At 52.1% G+C, this 20,643-nt stretch overlaps 1 protein-coding gene across 13 annotated transcripts in view; it reads left to right on the forward strand.

Moving 5' to 3' along the window:
- PARP10 (poly(ADP-ribose) polymerase family member 10) overlaps positions 1-20,643 on the forward strand; it is a 102,489-nt gene that overhangs the window by 17,100 nt on the left and 64,746 nt on the right. For all 13 annotated transcript variants that reach the window (XM_029592328.1, XM_029592326.1, XM_029592321.1 and 10 more), the window contains 3 exons: positions 4,682-4,927; positions 5,021-5,257; positions 8,678-9,507. In XM_029592328.1, the coding sequence (XP_029448188.1) occupies positions 4,682-4,927; positions 5,021-5,257; positions 8,678-9,507 (1,313 nt within the window). The remainder of the gene's footprint in view (positions 1-4,681; positions 4,928-5,020; positions 5,258-8,677; positions 9,508-20,643) is intronic.

Genomic DNA, 20,643 nt, shown 5'->3' on the forward strand with positions numbered 1-20,643 from the left:
TTGATACTGAGTTGTGTTCCCCCTTAGCTTATTATAAGCAGTGGTTGGACCCATTCGCTCCAGGAGCGCTACTGCATGCATTACGGATAGTGAAATTATCCGTCCCTTCAGATTGGCATGGAAGTGTCTATGTAAGAACCTTCAAGTGATTCCCACATCTACCGCTTGCTTACCAATATGGGGTTCCCCAATGTTTTCTCCTGGCATGGATCAACAGCTCTACCAACGCTGGAGGGCCTGTGGCTTACAGTCTATATCACAATGTCTCGGTCAAGGATGCCATCCCAGGTCACGTATTGAGCTTTCAGGAGATGCAGGAAAAGTATCTTCTTGCTACCAAGGATTTCTGTGGTTACTTACAAGTCCATCATTACATAGATGAGGAATTAAAAAAGAAGCCTTTGCTTTTTCATTTTCATGGAATACATAAAGTATTTTAAAGGGCCCAGATGGCAATCGTAAAAAATGTTCACAATTTTATAAATCTGTTTTGTTGCGCCCGCCGGTCGCAGATGGCTGCATCCTCTATTGCTCACCTTTTTTCTGCCTGATTCAGATCATTTCGGGAAGATGGCTGCCTGCGCTTCTCCACGCCGACCCCTCCTGCGTTCCCAGTCCAGCATGGGCGATTGCATTCGCCATCTTTCTCTCTGACTCACCTAGGGCACGCGTGCGCGCAGCCCCGTCCTTTACGTGCGTCATGGCGGGAACCTCGGGGGCTGGTGGGAACCTCGGGGGCGTCCCCACCGCATGACGTCACAAGCTCTGATATTTAATCCCCGTTCACGATTCCTAAGACGAGTTAGCAAGGAATCCTCCATGCTGATCTCTCTTCACTACCAGATGCTTCCGCTCTGTGTACTTTCGCTCCAGGACGACTTAGGTACCTGCTCCTCGGGGACCTTGCCTTGCTCCTGTACACCCTTCGGGGTTACCTGCTACCAACGAGGAAGCCTAAGGTACCCGCTCCTCGGGGGCCTCATTTTGTCCTGGACCTCTGCTCCTCAGGGCTTCTCTCCTACTACAGCTGCCAGTATCAGAGTGAGTACTACTGCTCCAGTTCTGTCTCTGCGTTGTCCCATCTCTCTCTTCATAGATCCTCTGCCTACCCCGCACCGCGGACCACTACCAGATCTACTCTCACTGGCCTTCCATCTAGGCCTGGGTTCTCAACCTACCCCGCTTCGCGACCACTACCGGACCCATCTTCCTCCCGGGACCTGGTGAGACTGTGTACTGCCTTTCCACTCTACAGTCTTCAGACGGAACATCACTATCTACATTGCAGTATAATAAAGGCTCACTTTCTCTGTGTCCATCTCTGCTTAGATCTAGCCTATCGCTGCAAGTCCCCCGCAGGGCTCCGCCCTCTGGGAGGTGCCATCTCTTACAGCGACCAAGGGCCCACCCCTCAATGTCCAAAACACAACATCGCTCGTGGGCCTTCAGTCCCATACGGAGGTGGACTTAATGATATTAAGATGGAATAAAACGCTTACCACACCACTGACAAGATCAGATATGCTTTATTGTTTCAAGATGATACCAAGTACTGTGGAGAACATGAATCTGAGAGAGAAACAATTTAAAATGTTTACACCAAGCGCACTACGATCAACAACGAGCTTACTACATGGGTGCAGTCCCCGGAACGTTATGTATTCCATGTTCTCATCGGTTCCAGATTTCTTCCATTGTTTTTGGTCATGCCGCACGCTTCAAACCTTTTTTGGAGTTTCTTGCAGGATTTGGTGCAAACCTTATGGCAAAACCCCATCCCTTTAACGCCAGAGATCTGGCTATTCGGACCACTGGATCTGCTGCCAGCGGACACTACGGAACATCAAATACAACTATTTGGAAAAATCTCAATTATAGCAAAATCCGCCGTATTGATACAATGGACACAACCGAGCCCGGCGCTGCAAGAAACCTGGAAAACACAATTCTTTAAATTGTTAAATATGGATAGCTCCAAATATTCTGTCCGTAATACTTAATCATTCTATTCCTGAAAAAGAATTTCAAAACCATATTCCTGTCATGCTTGTTTTAATCTCTGTTTGAGAGCATAATTCAATGATTTCAGTTATATTCAAGGGCTGTTGTTCCTCTCCAGCCTGGTCTTCAATGTTTGACTTTCGAGAGGTAAAAAAAGCTTTTGTAATTACTGGCATCAATGCTTTTGGAAATTTAAGAGCTTCCAGTAGGTAATTCTTAAACGAATCAACAGGTGCAATCTTTTCTAAAACAGGAAAATGTACTACTCTTAAATTAAAAAATCTTAGAGAATTTTCAACAAACGCCTTTTTTTTTTTTTTCCCCATCAAATTTTCAGATTTAATTAAATTAGTTTGAATTTTTTCCATGGATATTACTTTAGCTTCGACCTTCTCAATCCTTCCCTTGCTGTTGGTAGCTAATCTTCTCAATATTCATTTCTTTTTTACTCAATTCTAAGAATGCCTTCGTTAAAGATGTTATCGCAGTCTCACTAGAAGCCAAAGCCTTCCAAACCGTTTCAAGAGTCACGACCGGAGGCTTTCTTAACGTAAAAACTGTTCCAGGAATGATATTGATCTATCCTGATATTGTAAGACCTACCCAAGAGCGCAGGAAAGCTTTTCTGCAAATGAGAATAGAAGTGGTAAATCGGTGGGGGTAACTATGAAATTGAAATACCCCTGTAGATGTGTTTTGAAGTATCAGAAGGAGACACACACATATTTCAAGAGCCGGGACAATTCAGGGGCTTTTTGGATGTAAAAACTGGAAGTGTGTAATAGTAAGGGAATTATCATCTTACAGGGAAGCTGTTTCTTAAGTTTTCGAGTGTTGTTTTGTTGAGCTCCATATTTACCTTTGATTCTTGGTTTCCAAATATTACCTGAATATAATGAGAGATTTATGCTATATTTGTTACAAAGATTATGTATACCTTTGAAAATTAAGATGTTTAATCTCTTTATTTAAAATATATAATGGATATGCAAAATAAAAAATTGTTAAATATGGAATTCTTCACCACAAAAAAGGGGATTGACAAGAAGTTTAGAGAAATGCAGTTTATTTGGCAAGACTCTATTCACCCTCTACCCAAGGAATCAAAACACTTTATACAATTCCCAGTCTGAATTTCGTATGACTAAGAATGCTATACCCCCTCGCCGAATTTGATTAAGAATGCTGTAAATACACTGTACATTGTAGTTATCTTATGATAGTTCTATTTATTTATATATAATCAGTTTTTTGTTCCCCAGCATCAACTATAGTTACTGTAATTGCATATTATACCCCTATTTTAGTTGCTTTGTCATTTACTAATTATCCTCAACTGTTAATTGTAAGGGCCCCGCCCAAAAGTGTTTGTTTGATGTAAACCGATACGATGTGTGAACGGTTATCGGTATAGAAGAGATGTTAGATAAATAAAATAAATAAGAAAACGAGATCGAACGAACGGACTTTTAGTTGCAAATTTTCAAGGCAAATGCCATATTGAAATCTCTAGGAGTATCTTATGTTATGTCTAGGACTCTATTGTGAGAGGTACGGGTGCTAGGGGGGGGGTGGGGGAGTTGGAACGGGAGGGAGGGTCTCAGTTAGGATGGGGAGGAAAATTGAAAAATACATAGCAGTACCCCAAATTTTGTATACCATTTTACATCCACTGGGTAGTAACTATGTGATTGTGTCCTACTAGAGCAGGGGTCGGGAACCTTTTTGGCTGAGAGAGCCATGAACGCCACATATTTTAAAATGTAATTCCGTGAGAGCCATACAAGACCTACCAAATTAATTTACTACAACCCCCCACCCTCCTGACGCCCCCCCAAGACCTGCCAAATTAATTTACTACAACCCCCCACCCTCCTGACGCCCCCCAAGACCTGCCAAATTAATTTACTACAACCCCCCACCCTCCTGACGCCCCCCAAGACCTGCCAAAAGTCTCTGGTGGTCCAGCGGTGGTCTGGGAGCGATCTCCTGGACTTGGGCTGTCGGCTGCTAGCAATCAAAATGGCGCCGACTGCCCTTTGCCCTCACTATGTCACTGGGGTCGACCAATGGCGGCGGTAGCCCCTGTGACATAGTAAGGGCAAAGGGCCGTCGATGCCATTTTGACTACTGACAGCCCAAATCCAGGAGATCGTTCCCGGACCCCCGCTGGACAACCAGGGACTTTTGGCAGGTCTTGGGGGGGGGGTCAGGAGGGTGGGGGGGTTTTGTTAGATTTGTATTTTTTTATTAAAGATTTGTCTGCGAGCCAGATGCAGCCATCAAGAGCCATAGGTTCCTGACCCCTGCACTAGAGAATGGCGACAAGAAAAAAGTACGGAGACCCTGATGTCTGCTCTAGAGAACCTTGCAGATAGCTGTGAAGTCGATGGTTAAAGTGATAAGAATTGTTTATCGTTTATGTTAAGTCGTATATGCAGACTTCGTTGTAACAGGGATGTGGCATGCACTGGCAACTATTTGTTTGTTGCAGAGTTATTTATGTTGGTTCACTGTTAATAAAAGTAACTGAAAGAGTTTTTCTCTCTCTTTTGTGCAGCATTATGAATGTAAGTGAGTCAAAGCTGCCTCTGTGCTGATCATCATCAGAAGGCCATGCAGGCCTCCAGGTGCTCCTTGCAAAGCTCGTTCATGTGCTCCTCTTCTTTCATCATCACAGATGCACAGAGAGTGCTCTCCAGGACCGAGCACGTTCTGCAGGGCGTCCAGCTGCAGGTCCGGAGGGCAGCGCCCCAGGACCCGGGCAGGGTGCTGCTGAAAGGCCTGAATCCCAGGACCAGCCCGGACCTCCTGGAGATGTACGTGGAGTACCTGACAAAACGAAACGGCGGGGAGTACGAAGTGTACCGCAGCCCTGCCGGAGATCAGGCGCTCGTCCAGTTCCAGGAGCCCCTCACTGACGAAGGTAAGGGGCCTGGGACAGGAGGTAGGGGGGGTGATGCTGTGACCACCCCCTTCTCTCTCTCTGACTCTGTCTCTCTCCCGTGTCTCGTGGCAGACGTTACAGGCGTGGAGGAACGCCTGAGGCGCCGGATGCTGGACGGTGAAGCTGTGGGGATGGAGCGGGTGCCACGCACGGAGAAGGTTCTGGTGAAAAACCTGAGCCCCTGGATCAGCCGGGACCTGCTGGAGCTCTACTTTGAGAACAGGCGCAGTGGCGGGGGCAGAATGCGAGAGGTCACGTTACTGTCGGGAGAGACCGGAGCTGCCGTGGTTGCGTTTCAGGACTGGCAAGGTAATTCCCGTGTCTGCGCTTGTGGGAATGAGGCGGACGTCGGTGCTGGCAGCTCGCGTCCTGTGAGCTCACGGGACGGGAAACTCGGGGAGACCCTGAGAGGTCAGGGGGAAGGGGAGGGAGAGCGGGAGATCTGCCTCGTACCACATCCATGCTGAAACGTAGCATAGAGAGCAAACGTTCTTCATTTCACTTCCTTCCTGACGGCCCAGAGGCAGAGATCAGAGTCTCGCCCCTGATATCCCCCTTACCCCACGGGTCTCTGATAAATAGCAGAGACGAGGAATTGGAGGACCTTGTGGTGGTTTGCAGGTGCTCGCTGCTCTGCCTGTTCAAACGCCGGAAGGTTACACACAGTGGTTTGCAAGTGAAATCTCCAGGCTCGGAGGCATCCAGCCGGGTAACTCGCAAGCTTATCCAGCTAAAATGCTGACTTCTGAATATTTTGCGCACTGGAGATTTCATTATGCAGCTAAAATTTAGCTGAAAAATGTAGGGGTGAGTCGAATAAAATAACCTGCTAACTCTGGTTGTGCCTTAGAGCAGCCGGATAAACTTATTTTGGTATCTCTAAGACAGCCAGCCATGCTCATTAGTGCGGCTGCAGCACAGAATATCCCTCCAGTCTTCATGGGATAACTGCAATCCGGCCAGTGACAGACTGAATATGGACTTCCCTCCCGTCCACGTTCCCTCACGTCCACGTTCCCCTGTGCACAGCAGGACCTGCACCATAGAATATCCCTCCAGTCTTCATGGGATAACTGCAATCCGGCCAGTGACAGACTGAATATGGACTTCCCTGCATCCACGTTCCCTCACATCCACGTTCCCTCACGTCCACGTTCCCCTGTGCACAGCAGGACCTGCACCATAGAATATCCCTCCAGTCTTCATGGGATAACTGCAATCCGGCCAGTGACAGACTGAATATGGACTTCCCTGCATCCACGTTCCCTCACATCCACGTTCCCTCACGTCCACGTTCCCCTGTGCGCAGCAGGACCTGCACCACAGAATATCCCTCCAGTCTTCATGGGATAACTGCAATCCAGCCAGTGACAGACTGAATATGGACTTCCCTCACGTCCACGTTCCCCTGTGCACAGCAGGACCTGCACCACAGAATATCCCTCCAGGCTTCATGGGATAACTGCAATCCGGCCAGTGACAGACTGAATATGGACTTCCCTCACGTCCACGTTCCCTCACATCCACGTTCCCTCACGTCCACGTTCCCCTGTGTGCAGCAGGACCTGCACCACAGCATATCCCTCCAGTCTTCATGGGATAACTACAATCCGGCCAGTGACAGACTGAATATGGACTTCCCTCACGTCCACGTTCCCTCACGTCCACGTTCCCTCACGTCCACGTTCCCCTGTGCGCAGCAGGACCTGCACCACAGAATATCCCTCCAGTCTTCATGGGATAACTGCAATCCAGCCAGTGACAGACTGAATATGGACTTCCCTCACGTCCACGTTCCCTCACGTCCACGTTCCCCTGTGCGCAGCAGGACCTGCACCACAGAATATCCCTCCAGTCTTCATGGGATAACTGCAATCCAGCCACTGACAGACTGAATATGGACTTCCCTCACGTCCACGTTCCCTCACATCCACGTTCCCCTGTGCGCAGCAGGACCTGCACCACAGAATATCCCTCCAGTCTTCATGGGATAACTGCAATCCAGCCACTGACAGACTGAATATGGACTTCCCTCACGTCCACGTTCCCTCACGTCCACGTTCCCTCACGTCCACGTTCCCCTGTGCGCAGCAGGACCTGCACCACAGAATATCCCTCCAGTCTTCATGGGATAACTGCAATCCGGCCAGTGACAGACTGAATATGGACTTCCCTCACGTCCACGTTCCCCTGTGCACAGCAGGACCTGCACCACAGAATATCCCTCCAGGCTTCATGGGATAACTGCAATCCGGCCAGTGACAGACTGAATATGGACTTCCCTCACGTCCACGTTCCCCTGTGCACAGCAGGACCTGCACCACAGAATATCCCTCCAGGCTTCATGGGATAACTGCAATCCGGCCAGTGACAGACTGAATATGGACTTCCCTCACATCCACGTTCTCTCACGTCCACGTTTCCCTGTGCACAGCAGGACCTGCACCACAGAATATCCCCCCAGTCTTCATGGGATAAGTTTTCCTAGCGTGTAGCAGATGGACTCAGGACCAATGGGTATAGTGTGCTCCTGTTAGCAGTTGGAGATGGATCAGATTTCAATCTCACGTCAGCCCCTAGTACATATACCCCTGCAGGAAGTGCAGCTCCTCAGTATTTTCCCTCTCCATAGTACTTAGGGACTACCTGCACGCTCTCACAGCATTACAACGAAATTTAAAGAAGACGAGCCCCGCTCTCCTGCGGTGATACCCTCGGGTCCCTCCCCCAGTTGAGATTCCCGAGGTGATTTCCGTGGTCCCTCGGCGGTGAGCCTCGGTCTAGCGGCCGAATCGCGGCGAGGACCTAGCCCCCGAATCCTCGGGCGCGGCTGAGAGGCTGCGGGTGCACCCTCGAGCGCGGCGGTGAAGGTATTTGCCCTCTTCCCCCCCCCCCCCCCCCCCCGCAGCCGGAGACCGCCCGGGACGAAACCAGGAAGCACCGAAGACAAGGTAAGGTAGAAATCTTCTACTCTAATCCGGTCTCCGAGGATGGAGGAGGAGCAAAGGTCGCCGGCCGGGACTAGTGCCACCGGGTTGATCCGCCCTAGCAGGGCCAGGCCCCGGCTATTTCCAAGGGTCTACCCACGTGGAGACTCTCCGAGGGGGTCGCCACATTGTCCACGTGCTCGCTCTCACCTTCTTGGCCCTATTCGCTGCGCCGTTCGCCGTTCAGCCCGAGCGCACAACTTCGACCCTGCCGGGTGTCGACGCTTTCCGGTTGAGTACACTGGCGGTCTCCAGCTAGAGTCAATCAACCAGTTCAAGTTAAGCAAGTTAATCAAAAGTTTAACGTTTAACCAAGTTAACCATCAAGTTAACCAAATTATTAAGTTAATCAGACACACATATATATATCCACACTGCTTTTCGAGGAGAATACTGAGGAGCTGCACTTCCTGCAGGGGTCTATGTACTAGGGGCTGATGTCAGATTGAAATCTGATCCGTCTCCAACTGCTAACAGGAGTACACTATACCCATCGGTCCTGAGTCCATCTGTCTACACTAAGGAAAACGAAATTATCAGGTAAGTAATTTCTCCAATAATAATAATAATTAAAAAAAAATGTCTTCTGGGTTATATGGGAGAGGCTTGCACCTGAGAGCAAACCTTCTCCCGTGTGTGACAGTCACCCTGCCGGAGCTTCTGCAGGGCGCTAAGTGCAGGTCCCTGCCTTTTCTGCTTCACCTCTCACTAAAGCAACATTTCTGTTTTATTTTGCTCCTAGCTGTGGACCGGGTGCTGAAGAAGAGCCACGTTCTGCAGGAGTGCCAGCTGCACGTCTCCCCATACTACGACTTCCTTCAGCCGCAGGATGCACCTCGGCCTTCGCCTGGGCTTTCTGAGTCCTCCTACGTTAACATCACGGAGCCCGTGAAGCACCAGCTGCTGCTGAAGAGCCCCGTCCTGCGCGAGCTGCAAGATGCCTTCCCAGACTTCAGCCTGGAGGTGGATGAGAACGGCGTCCGGATCGGCGGCCGCGACGCCGTGCGCCGTCGGCAGCTGCAGGACCAGCTGCTGGACTTCCTGCGAGGAGTGGTGCAGGCCCATCTGCCCCTGAGCGCCCAGGCTGTGACTCTGCTGCAGCGCAGGGATGTGCAGTCGCGTCTGGAGGAGCTCCTGAAGCAGAGGATGCTGACGGTGGCCTGCCAGGCCTCGGACCGCGTGCTGACCCTGAGCGCGGCCTCCAGCCCGGACCTGGCGCAGGCCAGCTCCTTGCTGCAGGCGTCGCTGTGCGAGTTCACGGTGCCGGTGTCGGAGGAGCACGCCCTGGCTCTGAGCTCGGAGGCATGGCGGGAGCTTCAGGGCAGCCTGTCCTGCTGCTGCGTGGCCCTGTCGGAGAGCGGGGGCTGCGTGAAGGCCGCCGCTCTGCGGGATTTTGTGCAGGAGAGCAGAGAGAAGCTGCAGGGCTTCCTGCTGGAGCAGGCGCCGCAGGAGATGCTGGTTCCCATGGAGGTCCCGGAGCTGCGTTTCCTGCAGCTCTACCACCAAGACGTGTTGCGGGATGCCCCGGTCACCATCATTCCCCTGGAGGGCGACGATGTCACGGGATTCAGGGTGAGCGGCCAGGCCTTTCCTCGTAACTCCCCTGTACAGAGTAATGAAATGATCTCGCCGCACACCACACCCCTCCCTGTACGTACCAGGATCAGCCCAGACGGTGGGTTATCTCCCCCGTCCAGCAGATGGAGTCAGACGAGGACTTCTGAGGGAGCTGCCACATAAGCCAGCGCGCACCCACGATCCCTCGTCAGTATCTTTCTGACTCCAGCAGAAAGGAGCAGGGGAACATCGGTTCCCCAGTGCCCTGTGATAGCTTCCCCCCAAGACACTGTGATTGATGGGTTCCCCCAGGACCCTGTGATTGATGGGTTCCCCCAGGACCCTGTGATTGATGGGTCCCCCCAGGACCCTGTGATTGATGGGTTCCCCCAGGACCCTGTGATTGATGGGTTCCCCAGTGCCCTGTGATAGCTTCCCCCGGGACACTGTGATTGATGGGTTCCCCCAGGACACTGTGATTGATGGGTTCCCCAGTGCCCTGTGATAGCTTCCCCCAGGACCCTGTGATTGATGGGTTCCCCAGTGCCCTGTGATAGCTTCCCCCAGGACCCTGTGATTGATGGGTTCCCCCAGGACCCTGTGATTGATGGGTTCCCCCAGGACCCTGTGATTGATGGGTTCCCCAGTGCCCTGTGATAGCTTCCCCCGGGACACTGTGATTGATGGGTTCCCCCAGGACACTGTGATTGATGGGTTCCCGCAGGACACTGTGATGGGTTCCCCCAGGACACTGTGATTGATGGGTTCCCCCAGGACACTGTGATTGATGGGTTCCCCCGGGACACTGTGATTGATGGGTTCCCCCGGGACACTGTGATTGATGGGTTCCCCCAGGACACTGTGATTGATGGGTTCCCGCAGGACACTGTGATGGGTTCCCCCAGGACACTGTGATTGATGGGTTCCCCCAGGACACTGTGATTGATGGGTTCCCCCGGGACACTGTGATTGATGGGTTCCCCCGGGACACTGTGATAGCTTCCCCCGGGACACTGTGAGTGATAGCTTCCCCCGGGACACTGTGAGTGATGGCTTCCCCCGGGACACTGTGAGTGATGGCTTCCCCCGGGACACTGTGATAGGTGTTCTTTCTTTCCTCTTTCTTCTCCCCTATGAGGAAAGACTAAAGAGGTTAGGACTTTTCAGCTTGGAGAAGAGATGGCTGAGAGGGGATATGATAGAGGTGTTTAACATCATGAGAGGTCTAGAACGGGTAGATGTGAATCGGTTATTTACTCTTTCGGATAGTAGAAAGACTAGGGGGCACTCCATGAAGTTAGCATGGGGCACATTTAAAACTAATCGGAGAAAGTTCTTTTTCACTCAACGCACAATTAAACTCTGGAATTTGTTGCCAGAGGATGTGGTTAGTGCAGTTAGTATAGCTGTGTTTAAAAAAGGATTGGATAAGTTCTTGGAGGAGAAGTCCAATACCTGCTATTAAGTTCACTTAGAGAATAGCCACTGCCATTAGCAATGGTTACATGGAATAGACTTAGTTTTTGGGTACTTGCCAGGTTCTTATGGCCTGGATTGGCCACTGTTGGAAACAGGATGCTGGGCTTGATGGACCCTTGGTCTGACCCAGTATGGCATTTTCTTAAGTTCTTATGTTCTTATAGAGGGATCAAGTTATGAAAACTTTTTTTTTTAAGACTTCTAGCTTTGTATTTACTCTTGCAAGCAGACCTGTCTCTTCTCACGCTGCCTGCTGTCTTTCTCTCGCGCAGCTGGCCAGGGAAAGTTGTTTTATTTCTCCTTTTTTCCTGGTAGGATTCGTTTTCCCCGCTCCAGCCGCTGGGGGTGTTGAGGTGCCCTCTCTCCCCCCCCCCCCCCCCCATCTCTGCTGTGCCCTGACCGCGGCCCCGAGACGCACATTCCCCGGCGGGCTCTGTGAGGATCGGACGGTCGGGGGGGTGTTTCCTGGACAGATTCCCCTTCTAAGCGCGGCACTGCCCGCTTTTCCCCGCGGTTCCCTCCCCCGCCGGAACGCCGAGGGCGTCCATATGTGTGGCGTACGGGCAGCCTGGGTCCAGGCTGTCTCGGGAGGGGATCTGTACCGGGTGTCTCCCTGGTGGGGAAGGTACCTCGCGGCCAGCGGGAGGTTCTTCTTCGCGCGATCACGCGCGTCCCTGCAGGCAGAGTCAGGCCCCGTTCCCGCTGAGCGCGGGAACGGCGGCCATCTTGAATCAGGAGCCGATGGACCCGTGTACCTCTGAGGAGGAATCAGAGGTTAATTTCCTGCCTTTGCCACCGGTCCTGGCTCCAGTTCCTCCACTTGATCCGGGCTTTCCTTCAGGAGACGTTTCAGCTAGGCTCCCACCGGGTCCACCTGCTTTTACCATGGATTTTGTGCTTCTCGTGCACAATGCCTATTTAGCCAGGATGCTGCAGCCACAGGACCCCCTCCTCCCAAGCTGGCACGGACAGCGGACTCATTGCCCGGGGGAAGCCCCCAGGTACAAGATGCCCCGGGGGGGGAGGGCGCCCCTCAGAGGGCCTCCCAGTTTGCGACCAGTGCTCCCCCCAGGGGAGGGGGCAGTTCTACCTACAGACCCTGCCCCGGATGATCCACTTCTGGCTGACCAGATGGACGGTGATGATCCGAGGGTGTTGCGTATTTTCCATAGGGACGAGTTGGAGGCCTTTATACCGCACATCCTCCAAGAACTGGACATTGAGGCTCCTCTGGACCCGCCTGGCCCAGCTACCTCTGGGAAGAAGTGAGACCCTGTGTTGGCAGGGCTCCGCCCTCCGGCGAGAGCTTTCCCTACTCATCCCACGTTCCACCAGCTGTTATCCAGGGAATGGGATTCGCCTGAAGCCTCTCTCAAGGTCAGCAGGGCAATGGAGAAGCTATACCCTCTCCCTGAGGATTTCCTCGAACTGCTCAAAGTCCTGGCGGTCGACTCCGCAGTCTCGGCGGTCACCAAGCGCACAACCATTCCAGTTACAGGGGGCACAGCACTGCAGGATCTCCAATATCGACAGTTAGAGGTTTATCTCAAGAGAGTGTTTGAGGTTTCGGCTCTAGGGGTTTGGGCGGCTATCTGTAGCTCGCTGGCACAAAGAGCGGGTCTTCGGTGGATTCAGCAGCTCCTCACTTCTCAGGACCTACCACCTGAAGAGACATGTAAGGCAGACAAGTTGGAGGCCGTGATTGCCTACGGGGCAGATGCGCTCTATGATCTCCTATGAGTCCTGGCTAGGTCAATGGTCATGGTGGTTTCGGCACAACGCCTCCTGTGGCTGTGCAACTGGTCGGCAGATTCCTCCTCCAAGACTCGCCTGGGATCCATCCCGTTTAAAGGGAAATTTTTGTTTGGGGAAGATCTGGACCAGATCATCAAGGCTCTTGGAGAAAATGCGGTGCATAGGCTCCCGGAAGATCGACCACGATCTACGAGATCGTTCAGTGCCTCCAGAAGCCGGTATCACAGTCAACGCCGTTTCTGCACCATGAGGAGACAAACGCCTCGGACACCCTCGTCCCGGTCACAAACATGGTCCCGGCCCTTTCATGGGCGCAGACTGGCCAAGGATGGGATAGCCCACGGCACATCCTCCAAGCCTTCTCAATGATGCCAGGCCGACCCACTCCTTGATTCCCTGGATCGGGGGCTGGATTTCTCTCTTCTATGAGGAGCGGGTCCGGATCACGTCGGATCAGTTGGTCCTCGATATTCTAAAACAAGGCTACGCATTGGATTTTGTTCGGCCCCCAAGAGACAGATTTCTCTTCTCCCCCGCGCATCATTTCAGAAGCAGCTAATCGTATGCCAGACACTCGACCGGCTCCTTGCTCTCGGAGCAATTGCACCAGTGCCCCTCACGGAAGTGGGTCGGTGCCACTATTCAATCTACTTCGTGGTCCCCAAAAAAGAGGGTACTTTCCGCCCAATTCTGGATCTAAAGTCTGTGAACAAGTCCCTCAAGGTTCCTCACTTCCGGATGGAGACCCTGCGCTCGGTGATTGCGGCAGTCCATCGGGGAGAATTCCTGGCCTCTGTGGACCTCACGGAGGCTTACCTTCACATTCCGATCCACAAGGCGCATCAACGCTTTCTCAGGTTCAAGATCTTAGGTCAGCACTTTCAATTCCAGGCCCTTCCTTTCGGTCTGGCGACGGCACCACGAACATTTATGAAGGTTATGGTGGTGGTGGCTGCTCCTCCGCCGAGAGGGAATTCTTGTTCACCCTTACCTGGACGACTGGCTCATTCGAGCGAAAACCTTGATCCAAAGTCAGTGGGCGGTCATCAGAGTGGTACAACTCCTCCAGTCCCTCGGTTGGATCATAAACTACACCAAGAGCAACCTTACTCCGTCCCAGTCGCTAGACTTCCTGAGAGCGCGGTTCGACATGTCGATGGGCAAGGTCTTCCTGCGGCCGGATCAGGCCCAGTTGCTAATAGCGCAGGTCCAGCATTTCTATGGTCTTTCTTTGCCCACAGCTTGCGATTACCTGCAGGTTCTGGGATCCATGGCGTCCACTATCGATCTGGTACCCTGGGCTTTTGCGCATATGCGTCCGCTGCAGAGGGCACTACTCTCTCGCTGGAAACCAGTGTCGAGGGAGTTCCAGGCCATCCTTCCTCTTCCACGAGTCACCAGGGACAGTCTACTCTGGTGGCTGGACCCACACCATCTGGCGCAAGGGATGCCCTTGGACATTCCGGAATGGTTAATATGCCAGCCTCTCCGGTTGGGGAGCAGCCTGCCAGTCTAGGTCCGTACAGGGACAGTGGACGAAATCTCAAGCAGTCTGGCCGATCAATCGTTTGGAGACCAGAGCGGTTCGCCTAGCAGTGAAGAGTTTTCTTCCCCTCATTCGACATCGGGCGGTCAGGATCCTCTCTGACAACGCGACCACGGTGGCGTACATAAATCGCCAGGGCGGCACACGAAGTCGTCATGTCTCCTTGGAAACGGACATGCTCATGGAATGGGCGGAACTCCATCTTGCCCGGTTGGCGGCCTCACACATCGCAGGAGTGGACAACATTCAGGCGGACTTCTTGAGTTGTCAACGTCTCGATCCCGGGGAATGGGAGCTCTCCAAGGAGGCGGTACAGCTTCTCGTGCAGCATTGGGGGCTCCCTCAACTGGACCTCATGGCGACAGCTCACAACACGAAGGCACCTCGCTTTTTCAGCCGCAGAAGAGAACGCAGCGCAGAGGGAGTGGATGCACTAGTTCTGCCGTGACCACGTCACATTCTCCTCTACGTGTTCCCACCGTGGCCCCTTGTGGGAAAAGTCCTCCAACGGATCGAGGAGCACCAGGGCCCGGTGATTCTAGCAGCTCCGGAGTGGCTCTGTCGTCCATGGTTCGCAGATCTGCTCAACCTGGCCGTGGACGGGCCCCTCCGCCTAGGTCACCTAGCGCACCTTCTACGTCAGGGGCCAGTATTTTTCTACAAGCAGATCGCTTCTGTCTTGCGGCTTGGCTTTTGAGATGCGCAGGCTAAGACGCCGCGGTTATCCGGAGGCCATGGTCTCGACCCTCCTTCAATCTCGGAAGAAGTCCATGTCCGTCACTTATGTCCGGGTGTGGAAGGTTTTTGAATCATGGTGCACGAACCACTCGGTTCATCCTCGGAAGACTTCTGTGCCTCAGATCCTCTCTTTCCTACAAGCGGGTCTGGAGAAGGGTCTAGCCTATAACTCCCTGAGGGTACAGGTTTCTGCCCTTGGGTCTTTCATACACAGGTGGCAAGAAATTCCGCTTTTGTCTCACCTGGATGTCGTCCGGTTCCTCAAAGGGGTAAAGCATTTGAAGCCGCCACTTCAAGCTCCTTGTCCCTCATGGAGCCTCAACTTGGTCTTACGGATCCTGGGTGGACCTCCCTTCGTGCCGCTACTCTCAAGGATCTCACTCTTAAGGCGATTTTCCCCGTAGCCATTTCCTCAGCCCGCCGTGTTTCCGAGCTGCAAGCGCTGTCCTGCAGGGAACCATACCTTCAGCTCACCGACTCTGGGGTCACCTTACGGATGGTGCCCTCGATTCTACCCAAGATGGTCTCTGCTTTTCACCTGAACCAGACGGTGGAACTCCCTTCCTTCTTTTTCATCAGCGGACTCTCGCATTCTCCACAAGCTCAACATCAAACATGTACTGATAAGTTACCTGGAGGTCACCAATGAGTTTCGTCTGTTGGATCACCTGTTCGTCCTTTGGTCTGGTCCCAAGAAAGGATCCAGGGCATCAGAGACGACTATTGCTTGCTGGCTGAAGGAAGCTATTTCAGCCGCGTATATAGGCGCAGGGAAGCAACTCCCGCTGAACACCAGAGCCCACTCTCTATGCTCCCTGGCGGCATCCTGGGCGGAGAGTCAATCCGTTTCTCTTCAAGAGATATGCAGAGCGGCCATCTGGAAGTCATTGCATACCTTTGCTCGGCACTATCGCCTGGATGTCCAGTCGTTGACTTTTGGTTCCTTTGGTGACAGGGTCATTCGAGCAGGGTTATCCAGGGCCCACCCTCAGTAGGGAAGCTTTGGTACATCCCACCGTCTGGACTGATCCTGGTACGTAAAGGGTAAAGAAAATTATTCCTTACCTGCTAATTTTCGTTCCTGTAGTACCATGGATCAGTCCAGACGTCCTTCCTCAGATTTGTTGGGATTTCTCTTGGGATCTACTGCTCGACTTCCTTCCATCTTTGCCTCTCTGGGTCTCGAGGACCATCCTGTTCTTCTGTGGAGCTGTTTCACAGTTCTCTTTGCAAGTTTGCCGTTGTGCATAAGTTTGTTCAAGTTTACAGTTGACTGTCACGTTACCATAGTTTACTTGATCCCTCCGTCTCTCTCTCTCTCTATGGCTTTGATAGTCTATTTACTGAAGAGGGAGGGATAGTGGGTGTGCGGGCTTATATGGCAGCACCCTCAGAAGTTCTTATCTGACACCATTTGCTGGACGGGGGACATAAACCGGGGTCTGGACTGATCCATGGTACTACAGGAACGAAAATTAGCAGGTAAGGAATAATTTTCTTTTTCTATAGTGACCTGAGCAAGGTTTCAGGATTGGGGGAGCAGCGCAGTGCTGAGAGTCAGGGAAGCCAGGGTTCAGAGCTTGCTGACTAATCTCCCCTGTACAGATTAATGAAATGATCTCACTGCACCCTTTCTATAGTGACCTGAGCAAGGTTTCAGGATTGGGGGAGCAGCGCAGTGCTGAGAGTCAGGGAAGCCAGGGTTCAGAGCTTGCTGACTTTCCTTGTGACCTTGGCAGGTCACTTCACCTTCCATTGGCTCAGGTACAAACTTACATGATCAGCCCTCTGGGGACGAGCAAATAACTGCACTACCTGAATGTAATCTGCCCTGACGCGCCTGGCCAGTCATGAAAGGCAGAACATAAAATAAAAATGCAGCTTATAGAATGATGAGAGCATCATGCGTGTGGACTCTCAGAGGGGCTCCACAGTGTAATCCACAGTTTTACAGTATTGTACTGATACGTAGTCCAAATTATGGGGGTCATTTATCACCGCAGGCTCCTCTGAGATTTTCTCCATCCCCAAGAAAATATAAACGTTTCACTAGGGCATTTTTTTTTTTTAATCGTAGAAATCCTCCCATGATAAAAAAATATCGCAGCGAATCTGTGCTGGCAGCCACATATTCCTAAAACTCTCCTTCTCCAATGAGGAATCCCTCCCAGGGGTCCTCGAAGACCCCCACCTGCCCCCGCAGGTAAAAGACACGTGGTGATGACCCCCACCCTAATACCCTTCCCCATCATGCAAGATAATCCCTGGTGCTCTGCTAGCCCCATTCCCACCCCCCAACCTTAGATAGACCCTGGCAGTGGTCTAGGGACCTCCTCCTGCTTCCCCCTTACCTAAACGGTGACACCGCGGTGGTCCAGGGGCCCCACTCCCACCTCCCAACCTTAGATAGACCCTGGCAGTGGTCTAGGGACCTCCTCCTGCCTCCCCATTAACTAAACGGTGACACCGCGGTGGTCCAGGGGCCTCACTCCCCACCCCCCAACCTTAGATAGACCCTGGCAGTGGTCTGGGGACCTTCTCCTGCCTCCCCATTACCTAAACGGTGACACCGCAGTGGTCCAGGGGCCTCACTCCCACCCCCCAACCTTAGATAGACCCTGGCAGTGGTCTAGGGACCTCCTCCTGCCTCCCCATTACCTAAACGGTGACACCGCGGTGGTCCAGGGGCCTCACTCCCGTCCCCCAACCTTAGATAGACCCTGGCAGTGGTCTAGGGACCTCCTCCTGCATCCCCATTACCTAAACGGTGACACCATGGTGGTCCAGGAGCTCCAGTCCCACCCCCCAACCTTAGATAGACCCTGGCAGTGGTCTAGGGACCTCCTCCTGCCTCCCCATTACCTAAACGATGACACCGCGGTGGTCCAGGGGCCTCACTCCCGTCCCCCAACCTTAGATAGACCCTGGCAGTGGTCTAGGGACCTCCTCCTGCCTTCCCATTACCTAAGCGATGGCACAGTGGTGGCCTGGAGTACCCCCAGGCTCTGGGCCAGTCGACCCCATGTTCCAAAAAGCATCAACCGGCCTGAGCCCAAAATGACATCAAGCAGCCTGGAGCCTAGGGCACTCCGGGCTGTCATGGCCACCAGAGTGTCATCATTTGGGTAAGGGGGCATCCCGGGGCAGGAAGGGTGTCCCTAGATGACCAAAGTGTGGGATGGGGTGAGGCCACCAGAGTGCCGGGGACTATGTTGTATGGTTGGGGGACTGATACTGGGAGGGTATTTGGATTCAGGGGAGCCTTTAGGGAGGGATTTGGGAAGAGGGTGGGACATCAATGCATGACTTTTAAATCTATGTTTTACACTTTAAGGATGCGCTACCTTTACGGATGGCAGGAGTATGGGTGGGCTGCGTGGCCCTTTAAAGAAACATCTCACAGACATAAGCATGCATATTAGCATCCCGATGGCCCTGGGGTCAGGTAACTTACACCTTCTGAAACACCGTTCCAATAACATGGGTTGCTTTCTTTTTTGAGCAAGCAGTAATATTTTATTTGCATAAAATTACCTATGTATTGGATGCTTTGCATGTATTTGTCAGTTGTAGTCATGTAAATGTATGGAAAGCAGCTAATTTGAAAAGGGCTGGATATTTTGAGAAGAAAAGCAGGTTATTGCTGCAGTGTGGCTCTATCGCATGATGTGTTATGCACCCTGACATGGTCCCCTCTTTCAGTTTTATGTTGCTTCAGGGAATAAGTGTTCCTCAGTCTATGGATATTTGTACAATAAGAAACGCCATCATTTTCCTGTAAAATGAAACCCCATAGCAGTCGTTGCTGATAGGGTGAGGAATCACAGATTGGTGAAAGCGGGCTGAACCTCTCATATTCCTTATTCAATCCATTGGGTCAACTTTTGTCAAGTGTGGATATCCAAAATTGTTCCTGTGGGCTAAGAACAGGTTCCTGACTGCCCTCGCACCACGATGCAGGAGCTGACTGTGCTCATGGAAGGTGCTCTGGCTTTGCGCTCTGTACGTCTGGTGCGTATTGCGTGCCTCGTGCCCTGCATGTGCACCAAAGAACAGAGACCGTGAATAACTGATCGACAAAGCTGGACATAGCGTCCTCCTGACTTTCTAATGCCAGCAGAGCTTGTGCACATACATCGCCTCAGCCACAGCCAGCCTGACCTGCCCTGGTCACCTCGCTAATTACCGGCAGTCTCTGCCATCATGCCCTGCAGAATAACTGAACGAGAAAGCTGGACATAGCGTCCTCCTAACTTTCTAATGCCAGCAGAGCTTGTGTACATACATCGCCTCAGCCACAGTCAGCCTGACCTGCCCTGCTCGCTAATTACCGGCAGTCTCTGCCATCATGCCCTGCAGAATAAGCAGTGATAGGTGAGTTGCAGAGCACTTTGTGCATGGATGGGATGTGCCTGCCTCTGCAGTGTTCACGTACGAGGCTCTCATTATCTTTAGGTTGCATTTCTGAAGCGTTGCTCAGGACTGTGTAAGAGGGTGCAGAGTTTGGGGATTATATTGAGAGGTTTGGTATCACTGCTTCATTTGAGTGTCTCTTCCCCTGTGCAGATCAGTGGGGAGATGAGTTGCAGAGCACTTTGTGCAGGGATGGGATGAGCCTGCCTCTGCAGAGTTGACGTATGAGGCTCTCTCATTATCTTTAGCTTGCATTTCTGAAGCGTTGCTCAGGACTGTGTAACAGGGTGCAGAGTTTGAGGTTTGGTATCACTGCTTCATTTGAGTGTGTGTTCCCCTGTGCAGATCAGAGTTGCAGAGCACTTTGTGCATGGATGGGATGTGCCTGCCTCTGCAGAGTTGACGTATGAGGCTCTCTCATTATCTTTAGGTTGCATTTCTGAAGCGTTGCTCAGGACTGTGTAACAGGGTGCAGAGTTTGAGGTTTGGTATCACTGCTTCATTAGATTGTCTCTTCCCCTGTGCAGATCAGAGTTGCAGAGCACTTTGTGCATGGATGGGATGTGCCTGCCTCTGCAGAGTTGACGTATGAGGCTCTCTCATTATCTTTAGGTTGCATTTCTGAAGCGTTGCTCAGGACTGTGTAAGAGGGGGCAGTGTTTGAGGTTTTGTATCACTGCTTCATTAGATTGTCTCTTCCCCTGTGCAGATCAGAGTTGCAGAGCACTTTGTGCATGGATGGGATGTGCCTGCCTCTGCAGAGTTCACGTATGAGGCGCTCTCATTATCTTTAGGTTGCATTTCTGAAGCGTTGCTCAGGACTGTGTAACAGGGTGCAGTGTTTGAGGTTTTGTATCACTGCTTCATTTGAGTGTCTCTTCCCCTGTGCAGATCAGAGTTGCAGAGCACTTTGTGCATGGATGGGATGTGCCTGCCTCTGCAGAGTTGACGTATGAGGCTCTCTCATTATCTTTAGGTTGCATTTCTGAAGCGTTGCTCAGGACTGTGTAAGAGGGGGCAGAGTTTGAGGTTTTGTATCACTGCTTCATTAGATTGTCTCTTCCCCTGTGCAGATCAGAGTTGCAGAGCACTTTGTGCATGGATGGGATGTGCCTGCCTCTGCAGAGTTGACGTATGAGGCGCTCTCATTATCTTTAGGTTGCATTTCTGAAGCGTTGCTCAGGACTGTGTAAGAGGGGGCAGTGTTTGGGGTTTTGTAT

This window comes from Rhinatrema bivittatum, chromosome 2 (genome assembly GCF_901001135.1).
Source record: "Rhinatrema bivittatum chromosome 2, aRhiBiv1.1, whole genome shotgun sequence".
Lineage (NCBI taxonomy): Eukaryota > Metazoa > Chordata > Amphibia > Gymnophiona > Rhinatrematidae > Rhinatrema > Rhinatrema bivittatum.